Source organism: Urocitellus parryii, chromosome 9 (genome assembly GCF_045843805.1).
Source record: "Urocitellus parryii isolate mUroPar1 chromosome 9, mUroPar1.hap1, whole genome shotgun sequence".
In the NCBI taxonomy this organism is placed as follows: Eukaryota; Metazoa; Chordata; class Mammalia; order Rodentia; family Sciuridae; genus Urocitellus; species Urocitellus parryii.
In genome coordinates this window covers 46,573,879-46,591,959 of record NC_135539.1, presented here as the reverse complement: position 1 = coordinate 46,591,959, position 18,081 = coordinate 46,573,879, and the positions used below count along the sequence as shown (strand labels likewise).

Genomic DNA, 18,081 nt, shown 5'->3' with positions numbered 1-18,081 from the left:
GCTGTCATTTTTTCCTTAATTTCCAAGAGTTCCTTTGTGTATCTGATTTTTCCGTTTTCTACATTGTTCTGTTATTGTCTCAGGAACAGCATCTCTCCTATCGCTCTTATTATTCTATTTATAATGCATACACTCCGTGTCCTCGCTGCTTCCATCCAGTTCTTTCTTTGGCTGTTTGTTTTGATCTCTGTCTTCCCTGTAGGAGGTTTTTCTCAGTTGTCTGAGGATCCTGGTGTTTCCACTCAAATTCAAGAGTGAGGAGCTTAAAAACTACCTGAATGCGGTGAGGGGCTGGGGTCCTGGTGCTGTCCCTGTGGAGTGGTCCAGGGGCAAGCTGGTTTTTTCTTGGGGAACCTTGGATACCAGCATCTGATATCTTTTCTCCTTGGCTCTTAATTCCTCTGGAGATGCCCCTTCCCATTCCCACCTGGCATATATTCTATTATATCCAGGATTTGAGAGGAGGGAGTAGACTGTGCTCCAGATATAGACTCCCTTTTAACAACAGCTTCCTGTTCATCCTCTCTAGAGAACCGAATTTTTGATCTGTTCAACAGCAGCCAGACAAGAAGAGGTGTTTCATTTTGCTTCATTTCATTTTATTATTTTTCCCAAACTATATATACCATCTCCCCACCTGCCTCTCTACACAGGAGGCAGAAAAACCAAGAGAATCTCTCTCTCTCTCTCTCTCTCTCTCATTTTCTCTTCCCTCACCTCTCCCTATTGTCTACAAAAGAGTAGGGAGAGATAATCATAATCTATAAGTCACAGAAATTTAAAATATGTCTGTGAAAGTGGGGCTCTAAAGGTCTGTTTTAAGTGGAAAAGGAAGGAGTGTGGGTGGGTTTATTGACACCCACGTGGCCCTACAACATTTCTGATGTGTTTTAAGTCACCAAGGTGACAGGTGAGCAATGGAAAGAAAACGTATGGCCAAGGAATGGATAAAACTCATTTGATAGAAATATGTGTCCAGTTCCATGGAAAACTTACATGGGAATTCAGCCTGGCCTGGGATGCTCATGTTCCCTGGGAAGAGGCTTAGGAGACCCCAGAAGCATCTTGGCAAACCTTCCCCACCCTCCCCTCTCCTAGGCCAACTAAAGAGGCCCATCGGTCAGCCCCTGTTGCAGGCAGTGCTTGTCACCCTAGACAGAGTGACTAGATTCATATGAACTCCAAACTCTTCCCCTGTGTCCTGGCTGCTGGATCGAAGTCCACTGGCTCTGAGTTCTACAGTGAGAGAGTGAAATTGCTGTCACAGTAACCTCCAGAACTCTTGCAAACGACAAATGCTAGGTGTTTTAGTCAGCTTTTTTACTGCTGTGACCAAAGGACCTGAGAAGAACAATTTTAGAGGAGGAAAGGTTTATTTGGGGCTCAGGGTCTCATAGGTCTCAGTCCACAGACAGCTGGCTCCATTCCTCAGGACCCAAGGTGAGGCAGAACATCAAGGCAGAAGGGTGTGGCAGAAGAAAGCAGCTCAGGACATGGTACCAGGAAACAGAGAGTGAGCAAGACAGCTCCCCTCACTGTGGACAAAATAGAAACCCCAAAGGCATACCCCTATGACCCACCTCCTCCAGCAATAGCCCACCTGCCTTCACTTACCACCAGTTAATCCCTATCATTGAATCTCGTATTTTAATCATATAGCATTCCACTCCTTAAGCATATTCACTGCACTTAAATTATGCTCAATCTCAATGCTTATCTTGTCCAACAAGGATAACCAAAGAACAAGACCCACAGTTGTCATCTGAAGATGGACTGAAATACACTCCCTTGGGCTGGAGGAAAAGTTGGCATGAACATTTTCTGAGTGGATTTTTGTGGTCAGCTTCCACAACCTATCCCTGGACTAGGCACACAAACAAGGTTCAGAAAAGTGTTTTTAATTCATTGTTTTCTGAACCTGGGGAGCAAGGATTTACACATTTCTTGAGGTATTATGATCTGAGCCTACAGGCATGTGCTGAGAGCAGATCATAACAGAGAAGGAAAAGCTTAAAATTCCTATTTTGAGTGTGCTGAGGGTCTCGCCCAACCTTCCTTTCTGAAAAGTCTGCATTGGTCTGGGAGTTTCACTTATTATTGGAGTTTAAGTAATTATCCTTGAGCTATATTTGCTACTTAAGCCTATTTTATCATTCTTATTGATAATGAAATAAATGGTCTTTTGTTGAAGATCATACAAGAGCTTTGCTAATGAACAGATGACATCATATCATCTGTAGGTGAGAGAAACGAAGCCCAGAATCAAGTCCTACAGGATGGAGAAACTAACATAAATATTAGCCTCAGACTTATAGAACCCTGGTCCTTATCTTTACCTTTGATTGATGCATATTTGGTGCATGTATTTGTATGACAGGGAGCAGAAATAAAGATGGACAGGGAGAGACTTTTCTTTTTCAGTTCTCTAGAAACAAACCCACATAGACCTGTCATCTTGGCTGTGTCCAGACTTCTAAAAGAGGGATTCCTTGGGATCATAACATGGGGCTGTCTGCAGCGACCAGCATGATGAATCTCAGTGGCACAGAATTAGAGTCGTGGCTCAGCAGGAACGACATGTCCTCCCATGGATCATGAGACAAACATGAAGTGACTTGACTGCTGAAGAGCTGGCAAAGGGCTGAGAAGGAGGGATTGTGCAAGAGCGCAGTAGTCTTATCCTGCACCACAGCCCGTGTTTGCCCAGGGGCAACTTTGTGTAGCATTATGAGTTGTGCAATGAGGCATGGCAGCTTCACAAACATGAGAAGGAAGAAGAAGATAGCAAGCTGAGCTAAATGCGGGCTTGGTGACCCACTTTAACCGTTTACACTGTTTTGTCAGGGTCCTCTACAGAAACAGAACAATAGCATACACATGGATACGGTGAAAGACATTTATCATGTGGGGTTGGCACATGTGACTGCAGGCTAAGTCCATGATCTGCCATCTGCCAGCTGGAGTCCCAGGAAAACTGGGGGTGTGACTCAGTCCAACCTCAAAGGCTGAGAACCAAGGGTTGCCAGTAGGGTAAATACCAGCCCAAGAGCAGGAGATGAGATGAGCTATCTCAGTTCTAATGGCGAGGGATGAGAAAAAAGGAGTAAATTCTCCTTTCCTCCACCTTTGGTTCGATTTAGGTCCTTAAGAAATTGGATGATGCCCACTCACATTAGAGAGGGTCATCTCCTGAGTCCACTGATTCAAACACAAAGCTCATCCAAGAATCCCCCCACAGGCACATTATGTTTAATCTGGGCACCTCATAGACAGTCAAGTTGATACACTAAATGAGTCATGCTCACTTACATACACACACACACACACACACACACACACACCATGCTGCCCATCTTTAAAAAAAAAAAAATCTTACTAAAGATTCCTTTAGGCACACTAATGTGGCAAAACTATAGAGTTTGGGTTATCTATAGATACCAGTGAATGGAAATAAGTAATAAGCCATGACATTTCTAGTGTGTTCTCTAGTTTCTAAATCAGCTTTATGTCTCATCAAAACCAGTAAAATAAACAGAAAAGAAGCTGTTCTCCCCATTTGACTGATAAGGAAAATGCAACTCAAAGAGGTGATTTATTTGATGTCCCTGAGCTGTTGGGTTGGGACTAGAACATAGAGCTTTGTGAGGATTTTTTAGGTGTTTTGTGGATGAGAGAGTAAAGATGGTATCTGCAGGTGAGGATGGATTAGGAAAGCCTTGGACCAGCCTTGCAAGGGGTTCTGAGCAGACTTTACAAGAGTCATGCTCACTTACATCATCTCAACCTACCATGTGGTTGTTAATTATATTTCACATTATAATTATCTCATTAATCTTCCTGAAAGTTGGAATTTCTATAATACTTGACCATGGGGAATGCTTTCCATCAGGCTTCTTGGGGGCGTATAAAGACCACCACCAAATACTCCCCACAAACAAAGGATCGGGAAGAACTCAGTTGCCCAGGATGATTGACAAACATCTACCATATCTTCCTCATGGGGTTCTCCTGGGACCCTTTGGAACACTTGGAGACCCTGTGATGGAAATCTTCCTGAGACCATTGCTAGCCACCCTGGTATGATAAATGGTCTCAGGCCTCTTCATTTAGCTTCTTCCTCACCTAGGATGAAACAATGCACAGTGAGAGGAAGTGGACCATCAGCCCACCTTACCCGGGGCATACACATACACACCTGGTCAGGTTTTATCATTCCATACTATTTTCCAAAGATCAAAGAATGTGGCACACATTATTCAATAGTAAGGAAAACAGATGCTCAAAGTGCACACAAAATGGCCCCAAAAGACATTGCATTCTTTACCAGCCTGTCCCTTTACTAGTACCAAGATAAAATTGTCACGTTTGCCACTGCACTGGGTTCCAGGCAAGATTCTAGCTCAGAAAACAACCCTGCAGAAAGCCCTCTTCAGAGGATGCTTGAGAGCACCGTGGAGGCCACAGCACAGAGCTGTGGATTGAACAAGCCCCGCCTCTGAATATGGCCAGGTGGAGGCTGCCTATAGATCTTCCTTGAAGAGTCTCTTGCCTCCCCTCCCACTTCCCCATTTTATCCTTCCTCAAGGGAAATCTCAGAGCCTCAGGCAAGCAGGGATCTTTGCACACACTCTTTATTGTCTCATTCAGTTTATTTCCTCTGCTTGAGCAGAAACACATGAAAGAAGCCATTTCTGGGTTGCCAGGGAAGTCAGAGGAGAAAAAGGTAGAGCCAGTCTTTTGAATGTTAAATGGCAGCACATTTCAGACCCCTGGAAACTCCTGTTAACTCCTCTGTGGGGAAGTTGGCTTTCAGGTTTTGCAATACAATGGGAAATTTATGGAGTGAGCAGAAAGTCTAGGGCTTTGTTCCATCCCGGGGAATCTTCAGCTAAAATCACCTGGGAGAGTGAGGTGTAAAGGCCAGGGGGAGTAACCATGGGAGTGGGGGGCATGTGAACAAACTACAGCAGGGAACCGGGCAGAAAGCACCAGAATATGAAAGTCTTTTTTTAACAATCAGGAACATGTCTCACCACCATTCCTAGATAGGTTCTTAGACACACCCTTTAGGTCTCTGTGTAGATGCACCTGAAGACATCCAAAGAGACAAGTCTTGAACTCAGTTGATACTAAATAGAAATGGGTAATAGTAATGCAGCAGCTCTCCTGTCCACCAGGTTTTCCAGTGTCGGGACACTTAGTTCTTCAATGCTTTTCTCTTATTGGGTACATTTTGACTCTCACCCTTTGTATTGCCTTTGCTGAGAGATGGTCAAGGTCAGAGAAGGTGAAAGAAAACTTACCCCAGTTAAAGGTGCTAGTTCCCACCTGCCCTGACAGCCAAGGTGAGAGAGAACTTGCATCAACTAATTTGGATCATTAACAGGTATACTGTTAGAAGCTTTACTGTGGATAGTCTTCAGTTAATATTCACCCAGAGAGCCTCCTGGCACTGCCTAATGGCTGTGTAAAAGAGAAGGCCTTCCCCCTCTTTCACACCCATCCTCCCTCCCACCACAGCTAGAGACATTTTCATTTAGCAGGTGAATCGAATGGTGAACTGAAAGCTGTGCTTAAACTTTAGGGTTGTTTTCTGATGGTTGGTTGTGAGTTAGTTGCACATCTGATGAGCTTCCAATGGATGTTATCCATTAACTCACTGATCGTTAGTCGCAATGTAGGTGTAAATGTTTGACAGAAGAGCACACACACAGCAGAATGCTAACAAGTCCCAAGAACGAGTTAGGAAGCCAATCGGTGGGAAAGGAAGTGGACATAGTAAGAGTAGAAATGATCTATTATGGAAACCGTGGACAGAGTTTCTGCTAAATCATTTGTACGCTGTTAAATGATTTACATTCTGATGGGACCTGTTAATCCCAGAACTGCAATTCCAAACATTCCTCCACTTCCCAGCACTGACGGTCTATATCAATTACAGCAGCCATAAAGCTCTTTCAGCTGGTTCACCCTAAAGAATTATTGTCCCCCATTCTTCCACATGCTTATTAGTCTCTTAGTCCACATTTCTGGGTTGGTTCAGTAGCAAATATTATTATCCAACTTTGAAATTCCTAGACTTGAAAGAGCCTGAGGATATCCTTCCTTCAAATGATAAGGATTGCTTGAATACATTGTTTTGGGTTCCATGGGCCAATTCTGGACTCCCTCCCCAAACTGGAAAATCCATGGATCAGAGTTTGATTTATAATTCAAGTGGAGAGTAAATCTAAAGATAACTTCAATTATAGATACTGTTCTGAGAATATGTTGGCTAAGACTGAGTCCTTATTGATGTGGGGGAATGCAGATCCCAGGCAAGGTCACGTATTGTATAGAGAGTTAAACATTTGTTTCCAGATGCAGTGGCAAATGTCTGTAATCCTAACTGAGGTAGGAGGATCACACATCTGAGGCCAGTCGGGGCAACCTGGGGAGACCCTGTTCCAAAATAAAAACTAAAAAGGGATGTGGTAGAGCACCCTGAGTTCAATCCCCAGTACTGAAAGAAAGAAGTTAAGAGTTTGTTTCCAGTTCCATAACTGGACCTTGTGACCTTGGATAAGCCCCTTCATGATTTTGGATTTCCATTCTCAATAAAGCATGGGACTGAGCTTGGTCTCTAAATCTCTCCTATGTCTAACTCTGTCATCCAGTCACTCACTATAGGATCTGGCGATATTTGGGAAAGAAAAAAAATCAAGATAGATATTTCTACTTAATCTTGACATTGATTAACGTTTTTATTATTGTTACATGCCAGTGGAATCCAGGTTTCCCTTTGCTCTAACATACGAACTCTATGTAACAATACAGTATTGTGCACTGAGAAGTTAATTAAGAGGGTAGGTCATGTTAAGTGTTTTACCACACACACCAAAACATCTTTGAAGATAATGGACATGTTCATTGCCTTGATCACATTGATGGTAGCACAGATGTATGCACATGTTAAGTATGTGTAGTTTTCATATGTGTTCATTATACCTCAATAAAGCTGTTAAAAAAAGGTGGGACTATAGTTATACTCATGTGTCACTTAATGACAGGGATATATTCTGATAAATACACTATTAAGTGATTTTTTTTTTACTGTACAAACATCAAATTGTACTTACACAAACTCTGACGGCTGTGACATCATTAGGCCATAAAATTTTATGAAATCATCATCGTATATGTGATCCACTGTTGACCAAAACATATAGTGTTTAACTTTATGCACATTTTGAATTTATATGCATATATATGTATAAACACACACCGGATTTTTTTAAAAACCCAGAAGTTTATGTTCTTTTTAAAGACCATGTACCTTGATCACAATTAAATATTTGGAAGAAGAACTAATAGTGCAGGAGCATATTTAAACTAGACTCTATAATAGCTCTGCCCTATAGAACTATGAGAGAAATGTTCCGTATCTCTGCTAAAACATGATAGCCACTGGCGACAATGAACCATGAGGACATGAAAGAAATGTGGCTAGTGCAACTAAGGAACTGTATTTTTAATTTTGTCTAACTTTAATCTTAACATAAAGAGTTAATGCTATCCCAGTACAGCATTTCTTTCAACAAAGCCTTGCTCCTAGTTCTGAAGTAGAATTTACAAAGAGAATTCAATTCGTCATCATGCCACCACATTCCAGTGACTAATCAGATGAACAGGTGGACCACCCATTAATGTCTCATCAAGATTTAAAGATGAAGCCTTTGAGGTGACCATATAGGCCCAGGAACACTGGTCCCTTCTGGCTCAAAGCTGAAAAAAAACACAGTCAGGGAGTGATGGAGACCAGTAATTCAGACCAGGGATTTTGGGGACTAAAGATAGTCTATGAGTATTTGAGATTCTAGAAAATCCTCAAATAGACCAAGTCTCTTTTTTAGAGAGATGTCAGAAAGAAGTCATTGTTAAGTACCAAACTTACCTTCCCTGTTGGGATTCTTTTTCAGGAGCTTATTGATGTCGACAGTGAAGTGGTGTTTGAATTGGCTTCCTATATTTTACAGGTAAGTTGCTCTACAAGAAAGGAAGCGGAAATAAGACTGACCACTCACAGGCAATACTGTTTCCTAAGTTTTTCTAGCTAGAAGCTGGAAAAATCCATTAGGAATACTGATCCCATGGCAGTAAATAGCAGTTTCTACTATTCCAGAAGCGTTAGCCAACTCTATCACTGTAAAGGAAGCTGCGTGTTTATGAGCCTGGGAGAAACTGAGGTCATTCAATGACCCTATTTATTTTTTCTTTGAAGTTTGGTAACACTCTTCATCCATGGAGAAAGCCAAGAGAATAGCTAGAATTAATTGCCAAAGACTCGCCCATCTCCCTGGAAAGACGGGAAAATCTTTAGCTTATGTAAAAAGAGAGATATGGCTTTGAAAGTATTAGCTATAATGATGACAAGGTGAGTTGAAATTGATATCATGAAGTTATTCCATCAACAAATATTTCTAGAACACTGTTAAGTTTCCATGGCTCCTGCCTCTAAGTCTTTGTGTGATGGAGAAATAGTCCTCAACACCAAATGGAACAAAAAGTGACATAGGAAGTAGTTCTATCCAGACAGGTGTGAAGTTTCAGAAACTTTAAACCTGAACAAGTGAGACCAGGACCAAGCTTTGGAAACTTGCCTTTTGTCATTATGAGTCATGTTCTTTATATTTTACCTTCTACAGTTTGGCCTGGTGTCTCTATTCAGGGAGCAAAGGAACTTCTTCCTCATGGTATTCCTATAGCAAATTGGATAATAATAATGTATTTTAAAGTCTACTGCTGAATGTATATGTCTCACTGATGTTGCATTTTTTTTCTTCCACAGGAGGCAAAGGGGGATTTTTCTAGGTGAGTTTACAAACTATTTTTTGGCTTAAAAAAAAAAAAATCTATTCAAGGGCTGGGGTTGTGGCTCAGTGGTAGAGCACTTGCCTAGCATGTGTGAGGCACTGAGTTCGATCTCCAGCACCACATTAAAAAAATTAAATTAAAAAAAAGGTACTGTGTCCATCTACAACTAAAATTTTTTTAAAAATGTATTTAAGGGCTGGGGTTGTGGCTTAGTGGTAGAGCGCTTTCCTAGCATGTGTGAGACACTGGGTTCGATTCTCAGCACTACATATAAATGAATAAGTAAAATAAAGGTCCATCAACAACTAAAAAGTATATTTTTTAAAAAAGTATTTGATTGCCTTTCTATTAAAAGAAGCTATCCTGCCTGTCCTCTGTAGGAGGACAGTTTATTAATATTGTATGTTAGCGGTGAGATCTCAATTCTCAGCTTGTCAATTGAAGCAGATAGATCAGAAAGAGGAAAGATAGTCCTGGGCTGAGTCCATCCTAAGTGAGAAGTCCTCAGGATATGCCAAGTTCAGAGCCCAGTGTCACCTGTGGTCATTATTCTGGGGTTTGATGGGTTGTTCCCGAGACTCTGCGAAGCCTGGAATTACTACTCAGGTGTTAATATGGTTGCAGGTAACATGACAGCCCTAACAAGTATGTGGGTGTCTTTTTTCTCTCTCAATTTAGTCCCTAATCCTCCAGGGACAAAATGCTGTCCCTTAGGAAGATGTCTTTCATAGACAGCATAAATATCCCACTTCAACTGTCCTTCTATGTCAAGATACTGCATTGTAGAAAAAATAAACAGACATAACTACTGGGAACCTGGGAACGGCTTCCCTGTAGTACTGCAAACCTGAACCTTGTCATTCATTCCATAAGCTCCACTCATTGACCAACTTGGCTGAAATCGCCCCACAGTCTCTCCTGATCCTTACCAAAACCTTCCCACAGCAGAGGGTGGTAGCTGTCCACCCTAACAGAATTCTCTGCTCAAAGACAAATGTTGCTCCTCTTCCTTCTCTTTTAAAAATAGAAACAAGTGGAGGGCTGGGTTTGGCCAGTGGGCTGTAGATTGCTGACCCCAGGCTAAAATGAAGGGATTCCCTCAACTCCATTTGAATATTTGCTTAAGAAGACCTCAGGCCCCCTTTACTTAGGTTTCCCAAGTCCTTAGTAGAAAAAAAAAAAAAGTAGTCATATTTTAAATGAATAATGATTGTAAAGAAACTTATCTGGGGACCTTGAACATGATAGGTGGCCAGTCACCATCTACTGAATTTGTTGAATGAACCATTTTGGGTCATGGTAACTAGTTTATAACATTTCTTTTCTTTGTTACTTTCTTCTGACCTTAATTTGGTATTGGAACTTGGGCTTTTGATCAGTGTAAATCCATATCTACTTACAAAGATTTCTGTGGAGTCCTGTGAATAATGGTTTAAAAAACACAAATCCAACGGATTCCAGTGTCCAGTCTACTTACTCTGAAGGTACTTTTTGGTTTGCCTGCTCTGCTCTCTGCTGTAAATATTATTTATTTTTGAGAGTACCCTGACAGGATGGAATGTGAACTGGGAACAGCCTCCTCTGGCCCCATGGATCATGGGAACGTGGCCACAGGGGTTGCCAGAGAGGAGGAAGTGCAGGCCTGGCCTGGACAGTCTTTCATGGCCCCCTAATGAGCTGTGGAATGCCAGTTAGTTGGCTGAATTCAGAGAAACAAAGAATCCCGGTTGAGCTTCATTTGTCAGAGTGCTGTCTAGAGGTTTGTTTGTAGCTGCAGCTGTCTGAGGAGAAAAATAGCTGTCAGGGGAGGGGAAGGTCGGACACCTTATCTAAAGGTCAGTTCATCTCATCACATAAAACCCACCCCGTAGAAGTTGGAGGTGATCTGTTACATTGTGGGTCCCTGATACACACAGTTTTCTGGAGCAGGTCCACAGTGAATAAGACTCTCTTCAGAAGTCCAGAGAAAATAGTGTGCTTGAGTGGTCTGAAATAAGAGAAGTCACTTTGAATTCCTTGTGTGCACCTCTTCCCATCAACTTCTGGGACGATCCCCAGAACATTGAAGCTGACCACGTTTGTTTGGTTTGGTGGCTAAACATTAGGCATTTTTAGATGTCCCATTTCATAAGTTCGTTTTGTAGAAAGTGAGTTTCGCTGTCATTAATGTGTGACTCTAAACCTTAGTTGTATAGAACAGTGGATTTGACTTGGAAACGTACCCTGTAAAAGATGTCTGTCAGAAATACTTGAGGAGGGATTTTGTATCTACAAAACACACAAGGCTCAGGTCCTAATTCTAAGATAGGCTTAGCTAGATGAACAAATAACCTTTTGGATTAATGGTCACACACAAAAGGCAAATTAACTCTTTCAGAGCCTGAGGGGGTCTTGAATCTAAAACTTCCTAAAAGGCTTATTTTCCCCAGGATGCTATTATTTATACACTTCCATTTCAGTGACTGTATACAGATAGCATTCAGCTTAAATGACTATTAAAAATCTATAAATTATGGGAACAAATTCCCTGAAGTACCAGAGAATAAAAGAGAGAAATGAGAGAAGTCAAAAGTGCTGATATAGTTCAGCAGAAAGAGAACTAAAGAAGGATAACCCAGAACCATAACTGCTTTCCTAGGAAACTTGCAGGCTCTTGTCTTTCTTTTTTTGGTCTTCTCCTTTTGTTCAGCAGATCCCTCTTACGAAACTCTCGTCCTTCCAGTTAATAGAAATACTGACTTCCTTGTCTTACTACACTTGACAGTGAAATGTTGGGTTTAGCATTGATGAAAGAAAATGACTGAGGGGTAGATACGTGGTATCGCCTATGAGAGGAAGAAATCCATGCCATCCATGTGTATTCTGACATACAGTGGACAGATTTGGACGCGATCATTAAAGGGTTAGGAAATAGTCTTATCTAAAAATAATGTTTTCTCACTTCTATTATTTTCCACAACACAGCATGGGGGTAATCTTGTTTCATTTCCTGGTGTGTGTACATGTAAAAAAAAAATTTTTTTTTTAATTCTCATATCTGTCAGTGTTCAGGAAATCAGTAGAGTTGGCAGCTCTATGTAAAAACATGTCAATAGCTTCTGAGTCGTTAATCAAGGCAGTTCTAGGAACTAATATTAGGTGGAGAAGAGCCAACACAGTTTAAAAACAAAGGCTCTCATTAATAATCACCCTTGAACACTATTAAACCAACAGACATTACCTGTGATTATACAGCTTTGTCACAAATGCCGTAGCGATTATGTGCCTCGCACTGACATTTTAATTCTAAAACTTCTTTTTAGACCCTTGAGTTATTTTAGAAAAATAATTTTTTTCCATACAAAGGTCAATACCAAAAGCCCCATTTAATCTACTGACAAGACATTCAAATTTTCTAGTTATGTTCTAATTTAACTTAATAGAAGATTCATTGCTGCACTGTGCTCAGTAAGGAATTAGATATAAGAAACTTGATTTTCCCCCACTAAGAGGAAAACCGTCCTTATCCTAATCTTGAGAATCACCTCACTTGTCAGCGTCTGTCAGTCCTTCTGCTATTTCTACAAATGTGATATACATTTAAAAAAAATAATTTTTAAACAATTTTTAAAAATTGAAACATTTTTAAACAGTTTTATGCTGAACACCAAAAATCATAAATGCTGAAATCACACTCCCCTTGATATAAAGAATCAGCTATACATAAATAGGGACTAGTCAAAACCATCTGCTATGCAGAATTTTTTCTTAACAAGATTTATTGAAACCAGATCAGTGAGCTCCATGGCTTTGGGCTGTCTACTGGGACCTGGAAATATCTTTGTTTCAGAGGACCGGATGTATTGATGCTAATCACTAAAACAGGAATCTCCCAGCAAGAGATTTACTAGGACCCATCAGCCAATAACACCTGAAAAAGACTGACATTAAGGAAATTCCACATAAAGATCCTTGGACTACGTTCAGCATCCCTGGTGGAGTCCTTTAGGGCGGAGCCTGTCACATGTTTCAGAGAGAAGCCCAGCAGTCATAGGCTCTGCTTCCAAGCACAGCCACCTAAGGGGAAGTGTGGTTTTGATTGGATATTTGGGTTTCAGTTTATATGACGTCCATACAAAGTTAAATATGGCTCTGCTGAGAGTATCAGCTTATTAGAGTTCAGGGGTCAGTATGAAATCTTGTGTCTCTGAGAGATCAATCTGCAAGTTTTTTATTAAAAAAAAAAAAAAACATTCCCACTTTCAGAAATAGAGCAATGCTTCACTCGATCGATAAAAACAAAAAGCAATTCTTCACTAACAAGGGAAATTGATTTTCACCTCATTTTAGAAGAGGAGTTGAAGTATTTATTTGTGCTGAAAAATTCCCATGTATTTCCAGAGACCACATGTTTATAGGTCCCTGGGAGAGCAATTAGAGACAAAAAGTGTAAAGATCTTCTAATATTTTGTCCTCTATAAACTGTGGGACTGTGTGGTCACTAGTATGAAGAGAAAGAAACTTTTGTGATCCCCCGCCAAGGTTCCCTCTTGATTTTCTCTTTTAATCTTGACTGTTTTTTTAAATTTATTCTGATTTGTTATATATGACAGCAGAGTGCATTATAATTCATATTACACATACAGAGCACAATTTTTCGTATCTCTGGCTGTACACAAAATATATTCACATCATTTGTGTCTTCATACATGTACTTAGGATAATGATGACCATCTCATTCCACCCCCATACTCCCTCCCTTCCCTTGTCTGCCCTATTTTGAAATGCATTTGTGAATAAGTGAATAATGTAAACCAAAGTTGGCTTACTAGTCTCTGAAAATTCCTGGTTCATAAGACTTTTTGGTCAGGCCAGAGGATGCAAATCATAGGTCAAAGCAAGAATTTTAGATCAACAGGAGAAAAAGATAATGAACTAATTTTCTTCTTAAAAACTTTTTTTAGTACTTTGAAAACCTTTGTATAGATTGCTATATTTAAAAGATGACAGTTATTTTCTTGTCCAGCTGACAATATTAAGAGTTGGTTAAAGGGGCTGGGGTTGTGGCTCAGGAGTAGAGTGCTTGCCTAGCCTGCTTGAGGCATTGAGTTTGATCCTCAGCACCACATAAATGTAAAATAAAGATATTGTGTGCACTTAAAACTAAAAAATAAATATTTAAAAAAGTGGATTAAAGCAACAGTCTGTAAATAACAACTCCTAGCTTACTAATGTCATTACTGTGCACTTATATAAGTAGTTTTACTAATACAAATCTAATTAAACAAGCTCAGTTTTACATCAATATTAGACCTTTTGATCATTTGGGGTATATTTTCCTACAATTGTTTAATTGCCTCTAGAGAGAAAACAGCTGTCATTGATTATATGGTAATAGAAGTAAATTTGGTGAGGCTTTTAGATAGTGAAAAAATACTTAGTTTTGTTGGGAATCGTTAACATTTGGAATACAACTTACAGAAGCTGATAGTATCTGTCATACCATTTTCCTATTGGAAACTTCCAATGAAAAACATCATCTTTCCAACTTGAAACATACCTTTCAGTCCAAAGAAGACTTTTTGTGGGAAGAATCGAAATTAATATAATTATCAAATATCAATTTATTTTTTAAGAAGAAGAAAGAGGGATGTGTAGAGCTTTCCCATGATTTATAAATGACCTTGAGGACCATGAGTAATTGAGAAGCAGCTGGAATCTTTCATGCCAGCAAGAGCTTTTGAAAGAAATAGAATCTATGAAAATTTAAAGCAAAATGTTCAAGTGGAAAAGTTATGAATTGTTACAGAGAGCTTTGTTTTGTGCACAAAAGTCCATTTGACTGTGCTTTTTAAGTGTGTAATTCACATTTTCAAAGCATAAAATAGTATTTGGATATGGCTTTTTGCAGAATGATATTCTTCAAATCTTATGAGAATTGTTAAGATATAAAGTAAAAAGGAAATATTGTATTATGACAGCTTATCTCTTTTGTTAAGCATTTATTTAATCTCACTATCATATTTTGAGTGAACTCTGAATAGTAAAAAGGTTCATGATTCTGGCACTGTGACAGTTTTTCAGAGTTGAGATTCTCAAGCTAAGGGTAACAGTGTAGAAAATTAGGGAGTTTTTCTTCTCAGCGATTCGAGTAAAATTATTTGAAATTGTGAACTTTAGAAACATTTTTTAACTTGGATTAAATTTTACATATTTACAACTGAATTAGAAATTTCACAAAACTTTTCTTTCAACCGAGGGAAACCAGACTCATTAGTTAAAAAAGAAATCCTTATATATAATTGAACAGTTAGCATCAGAAGGAAAGACATGTAATTCATAAAAAGTATTTGTAACATCGCCCCTCCACAAGATTGGTAAGTTAGTGTGACCTATTTATCCTTGACACATGCCCAGACTCCAGAATCTCATGCTGGGAAAATCTTTCCGGGTCCCCAGGTGCTTCCCTTGATCTGCAGATGTCAAAGGCAGTGACTGAAGTTTCACAGACAGTGGGTACAGTTCCACATGGAAGACTCCTGCAACATCTGTGGAGTCATCAGCTGCACTGAGTCTCCCCTGCACACCTGGGGGAAAGTGTATGATAGACAATTTGCCACTTTATTCATTGTTACTTCCAACTTTTCCTTGGTTCACAAATAAAAGGCAGGCAAGGAGGAAGCGAAAGAAGAGATTGTTTTCTGCATGCCTTTTAAAGATCAGCAGAAAACAAAAATCTGTAACTTATTAATCTGCCTTAGAGTTTTCTAGGTTCCTTGTGCAATGGACAGGAATACAAATCCACAGTGTATCTGAAACTTTAGGATATAAATGCTTGGAATCCAGAATTTCTTGGGTCTGAGACGTGTGATTTGGTGCTGGTACCCTGTGTTCCTGAACACCTGGGGCAGAGATTGGGGCGGCACCTGGGATCAAAACACATCATCACTCCTACGTCAATGCATGGATGGATGTTCACACCACAGAGGAGAGATATAGGTCAAATTTTGCCTTAGATAAAAAAAAAAAAATGGATTTGCCTTTTGCCACAAAATGGGATAAGAAAAGTGTATTTCTTGGAGTATTTTGGGTTTGGGAATTGTGGATAACGGATTGAAGTCTTGACATATTCTTATTTTGTTTTGAAACTTCTTTTCCCTGGAAGACTTTTCCTTTATGATACACTCACAAAATATGAAAGAGTTGATCTGGTGTTGGCATAATGGCAGCATTTCTGAGTTTCAGGCTCTACTCTTATGTTACGCTAGCAAAAGCTTTGTGGATTTAGTGCTCTGTTGTTTTTATAGCAATGTAGATCAAAACAACTGGTTTATACACCCAGCATATTCTGTGGTCCCCGGGTTTCTCCTACAAGTTACAGGTATCTCATTTGATCCATAAGAAGTTTCCTGGAAACATTATTTCCTAATTTTTAAAGGAAAAAAAATGATGGGTTTTGCTAATCATTTCCTCAAGTTTAATTTTGATCACCTTTGATTTTATGGTGTCTAGGTTAAATTTGTCGTTGTTGTTTTGTTGATTTGGGAAATTTTCTATTTGATGTATTGCTAGAAGTTTTTGTTTTTTCCCTCAGTACATCTTTCAAAATTCCCATGTTTTAGGCAGTAGAAGACAAGCAGGTCATGTCGGCTCTCCATCCCATGAAAAACTAGCATGGCATTGACATAACCATTTTTATGCTGGCAACATTGATAACTACTTAAAAGTTTTGAAAAAAATCTGGTTAATATAAAGAATAAAAAGAATGAAATTTCATTTTCAGTTTAGCAACAGACTCTAAGAGACTTTTATGGTTTCTTCTAAAAATAGAATATGACCACAATGAACTTTTAAGGTGTGTTGTAAGTTAGCATTTACCAAGGGCACGGAACTCTGCCGGGGAATCATCGGAGTGAAAGTCTTCGAGAGGAACTTCTAGCACATTTGTTAGGCTATAACAGCACAAGTCTCTGAGGGTGGAGTGACCCCTTTTCCCATCAGGACAGCTTTCTGATTTCCCTGTGCAGAGTCTGGCTGGATGGACGGAGCTGGACACCTCTAAGTCACTAGAAATGTTTAGAAACAGCAGAAAGGCAAACAGAACATTTCTACATTCTTGTCCTTTGGGAAGGATTAGAAGCCATGGATCCCTTCCAGAATGTAATGGATTTGGATGGGCTTCACGCCCTGGTGATTCTTGTTATATTTTTTGTGTAACCTTGCCCTGGAGGAGAACTAGAAGATCCACTGCAAGTTTCAGCAAGGAAGTCAAGCCTGTGGCTGTCATCACGGAAACTTGTTTGCCAACAAACTGAGTGTTTGGTGGGTAAAATGATCCCTTCCTCCCTTAGTTCCTTCCTTCCCCAAATGTGATAGATAGATCTAAACTCAAGTTCCAGCTCAATAAAGGAGCAACTAATTACTTTTCTCACAATTTCATGCAATAAAAGTTGACCTGCTAAAGGTTTGAGGCACCTCTCTAGACAGTAATGAACCAATGAATCAAATCCCTGTGCTCAGGGAACTTACAGTAAAATGGGGAGAGAAATCTAGAATTCTGCCGCTGTGAATGTTTGTTTAAACTCGGTCCAGCTGATCTCTTCAGTTCAAGTTAGATGGCCTTTGTCACTTAGATGTGCTCCACCAAAGGGAAAAATGATGTTCTTGCCCTTTTTTTCATGCTCGTTTCCCCAAAGCCAGCATTTCCACCAAAAAGACCTGTTCAGTTATTTTTCTATGTGCACCTCTTGCCTCCCAAGCTAAATTGTCCTTATTTTTTGGATAAGAACCCTGGCTCATCCTTTGGGGTCCCTTGCAGTACTCTCCACGTAATGGTGTGGGCTTCGTGAATACGTTTACATTATTGACTATTAAGTGAAAATTCTTGCCTTGCTACTCAGATTGTAACAATCCAAGTATGTGGATATATTGATTCAAACAATCACAAGTGTAGCTTTTCGTTCTGATTGGTTGTTCAAAGCTAGGATTTATAAACATTACTCCCTTGTTTCCTCCAGTTAGCAGCATGAGTGTTGGGCTGTTTGCTATCTAAATGCCCCAGGATCTCCCCACCTGTGCCTAGGGTGCTCCTTCCTTTATCATATTCACTTATCCATCTCCTATCTCCTTGCTTTTGGGATGCTACTACCTGGTATCTTGGTGGACAGTCTTTGCCTTGCTTTGTATGAATGCCACAAAAACTGCTAACAGCACAGATCAAAATTATGGATCATGGGATCCATAGAACTT

General features: G+C 39.9%; 1 protein-coding gene across 1 annotated transcript in view; it reads left to right on the top strand.

Moving 5' to 3' along the window:
• The window catches only part of Frmd4a (FERM domain containing 4A), a 262,810-nt gene that overhangs the window by 154,899 nt on the left and 89,830 nt on the right, over nt 1-18,081 (top strand). The window contains exons 6-7 of the mRNA XM_077802674.1: nt 7,959-8,015; nt 8,828-8,850. Of these exons, the coding sequence (XP_077658800.1) occupies nt 7,959-8,015; nt 8,828-8,850 (80 nt within the window). The remainder of the gene's footprint in view (nt 1-7,958; nt 8,016-8,827; nt 8,851-18,081) is intronic.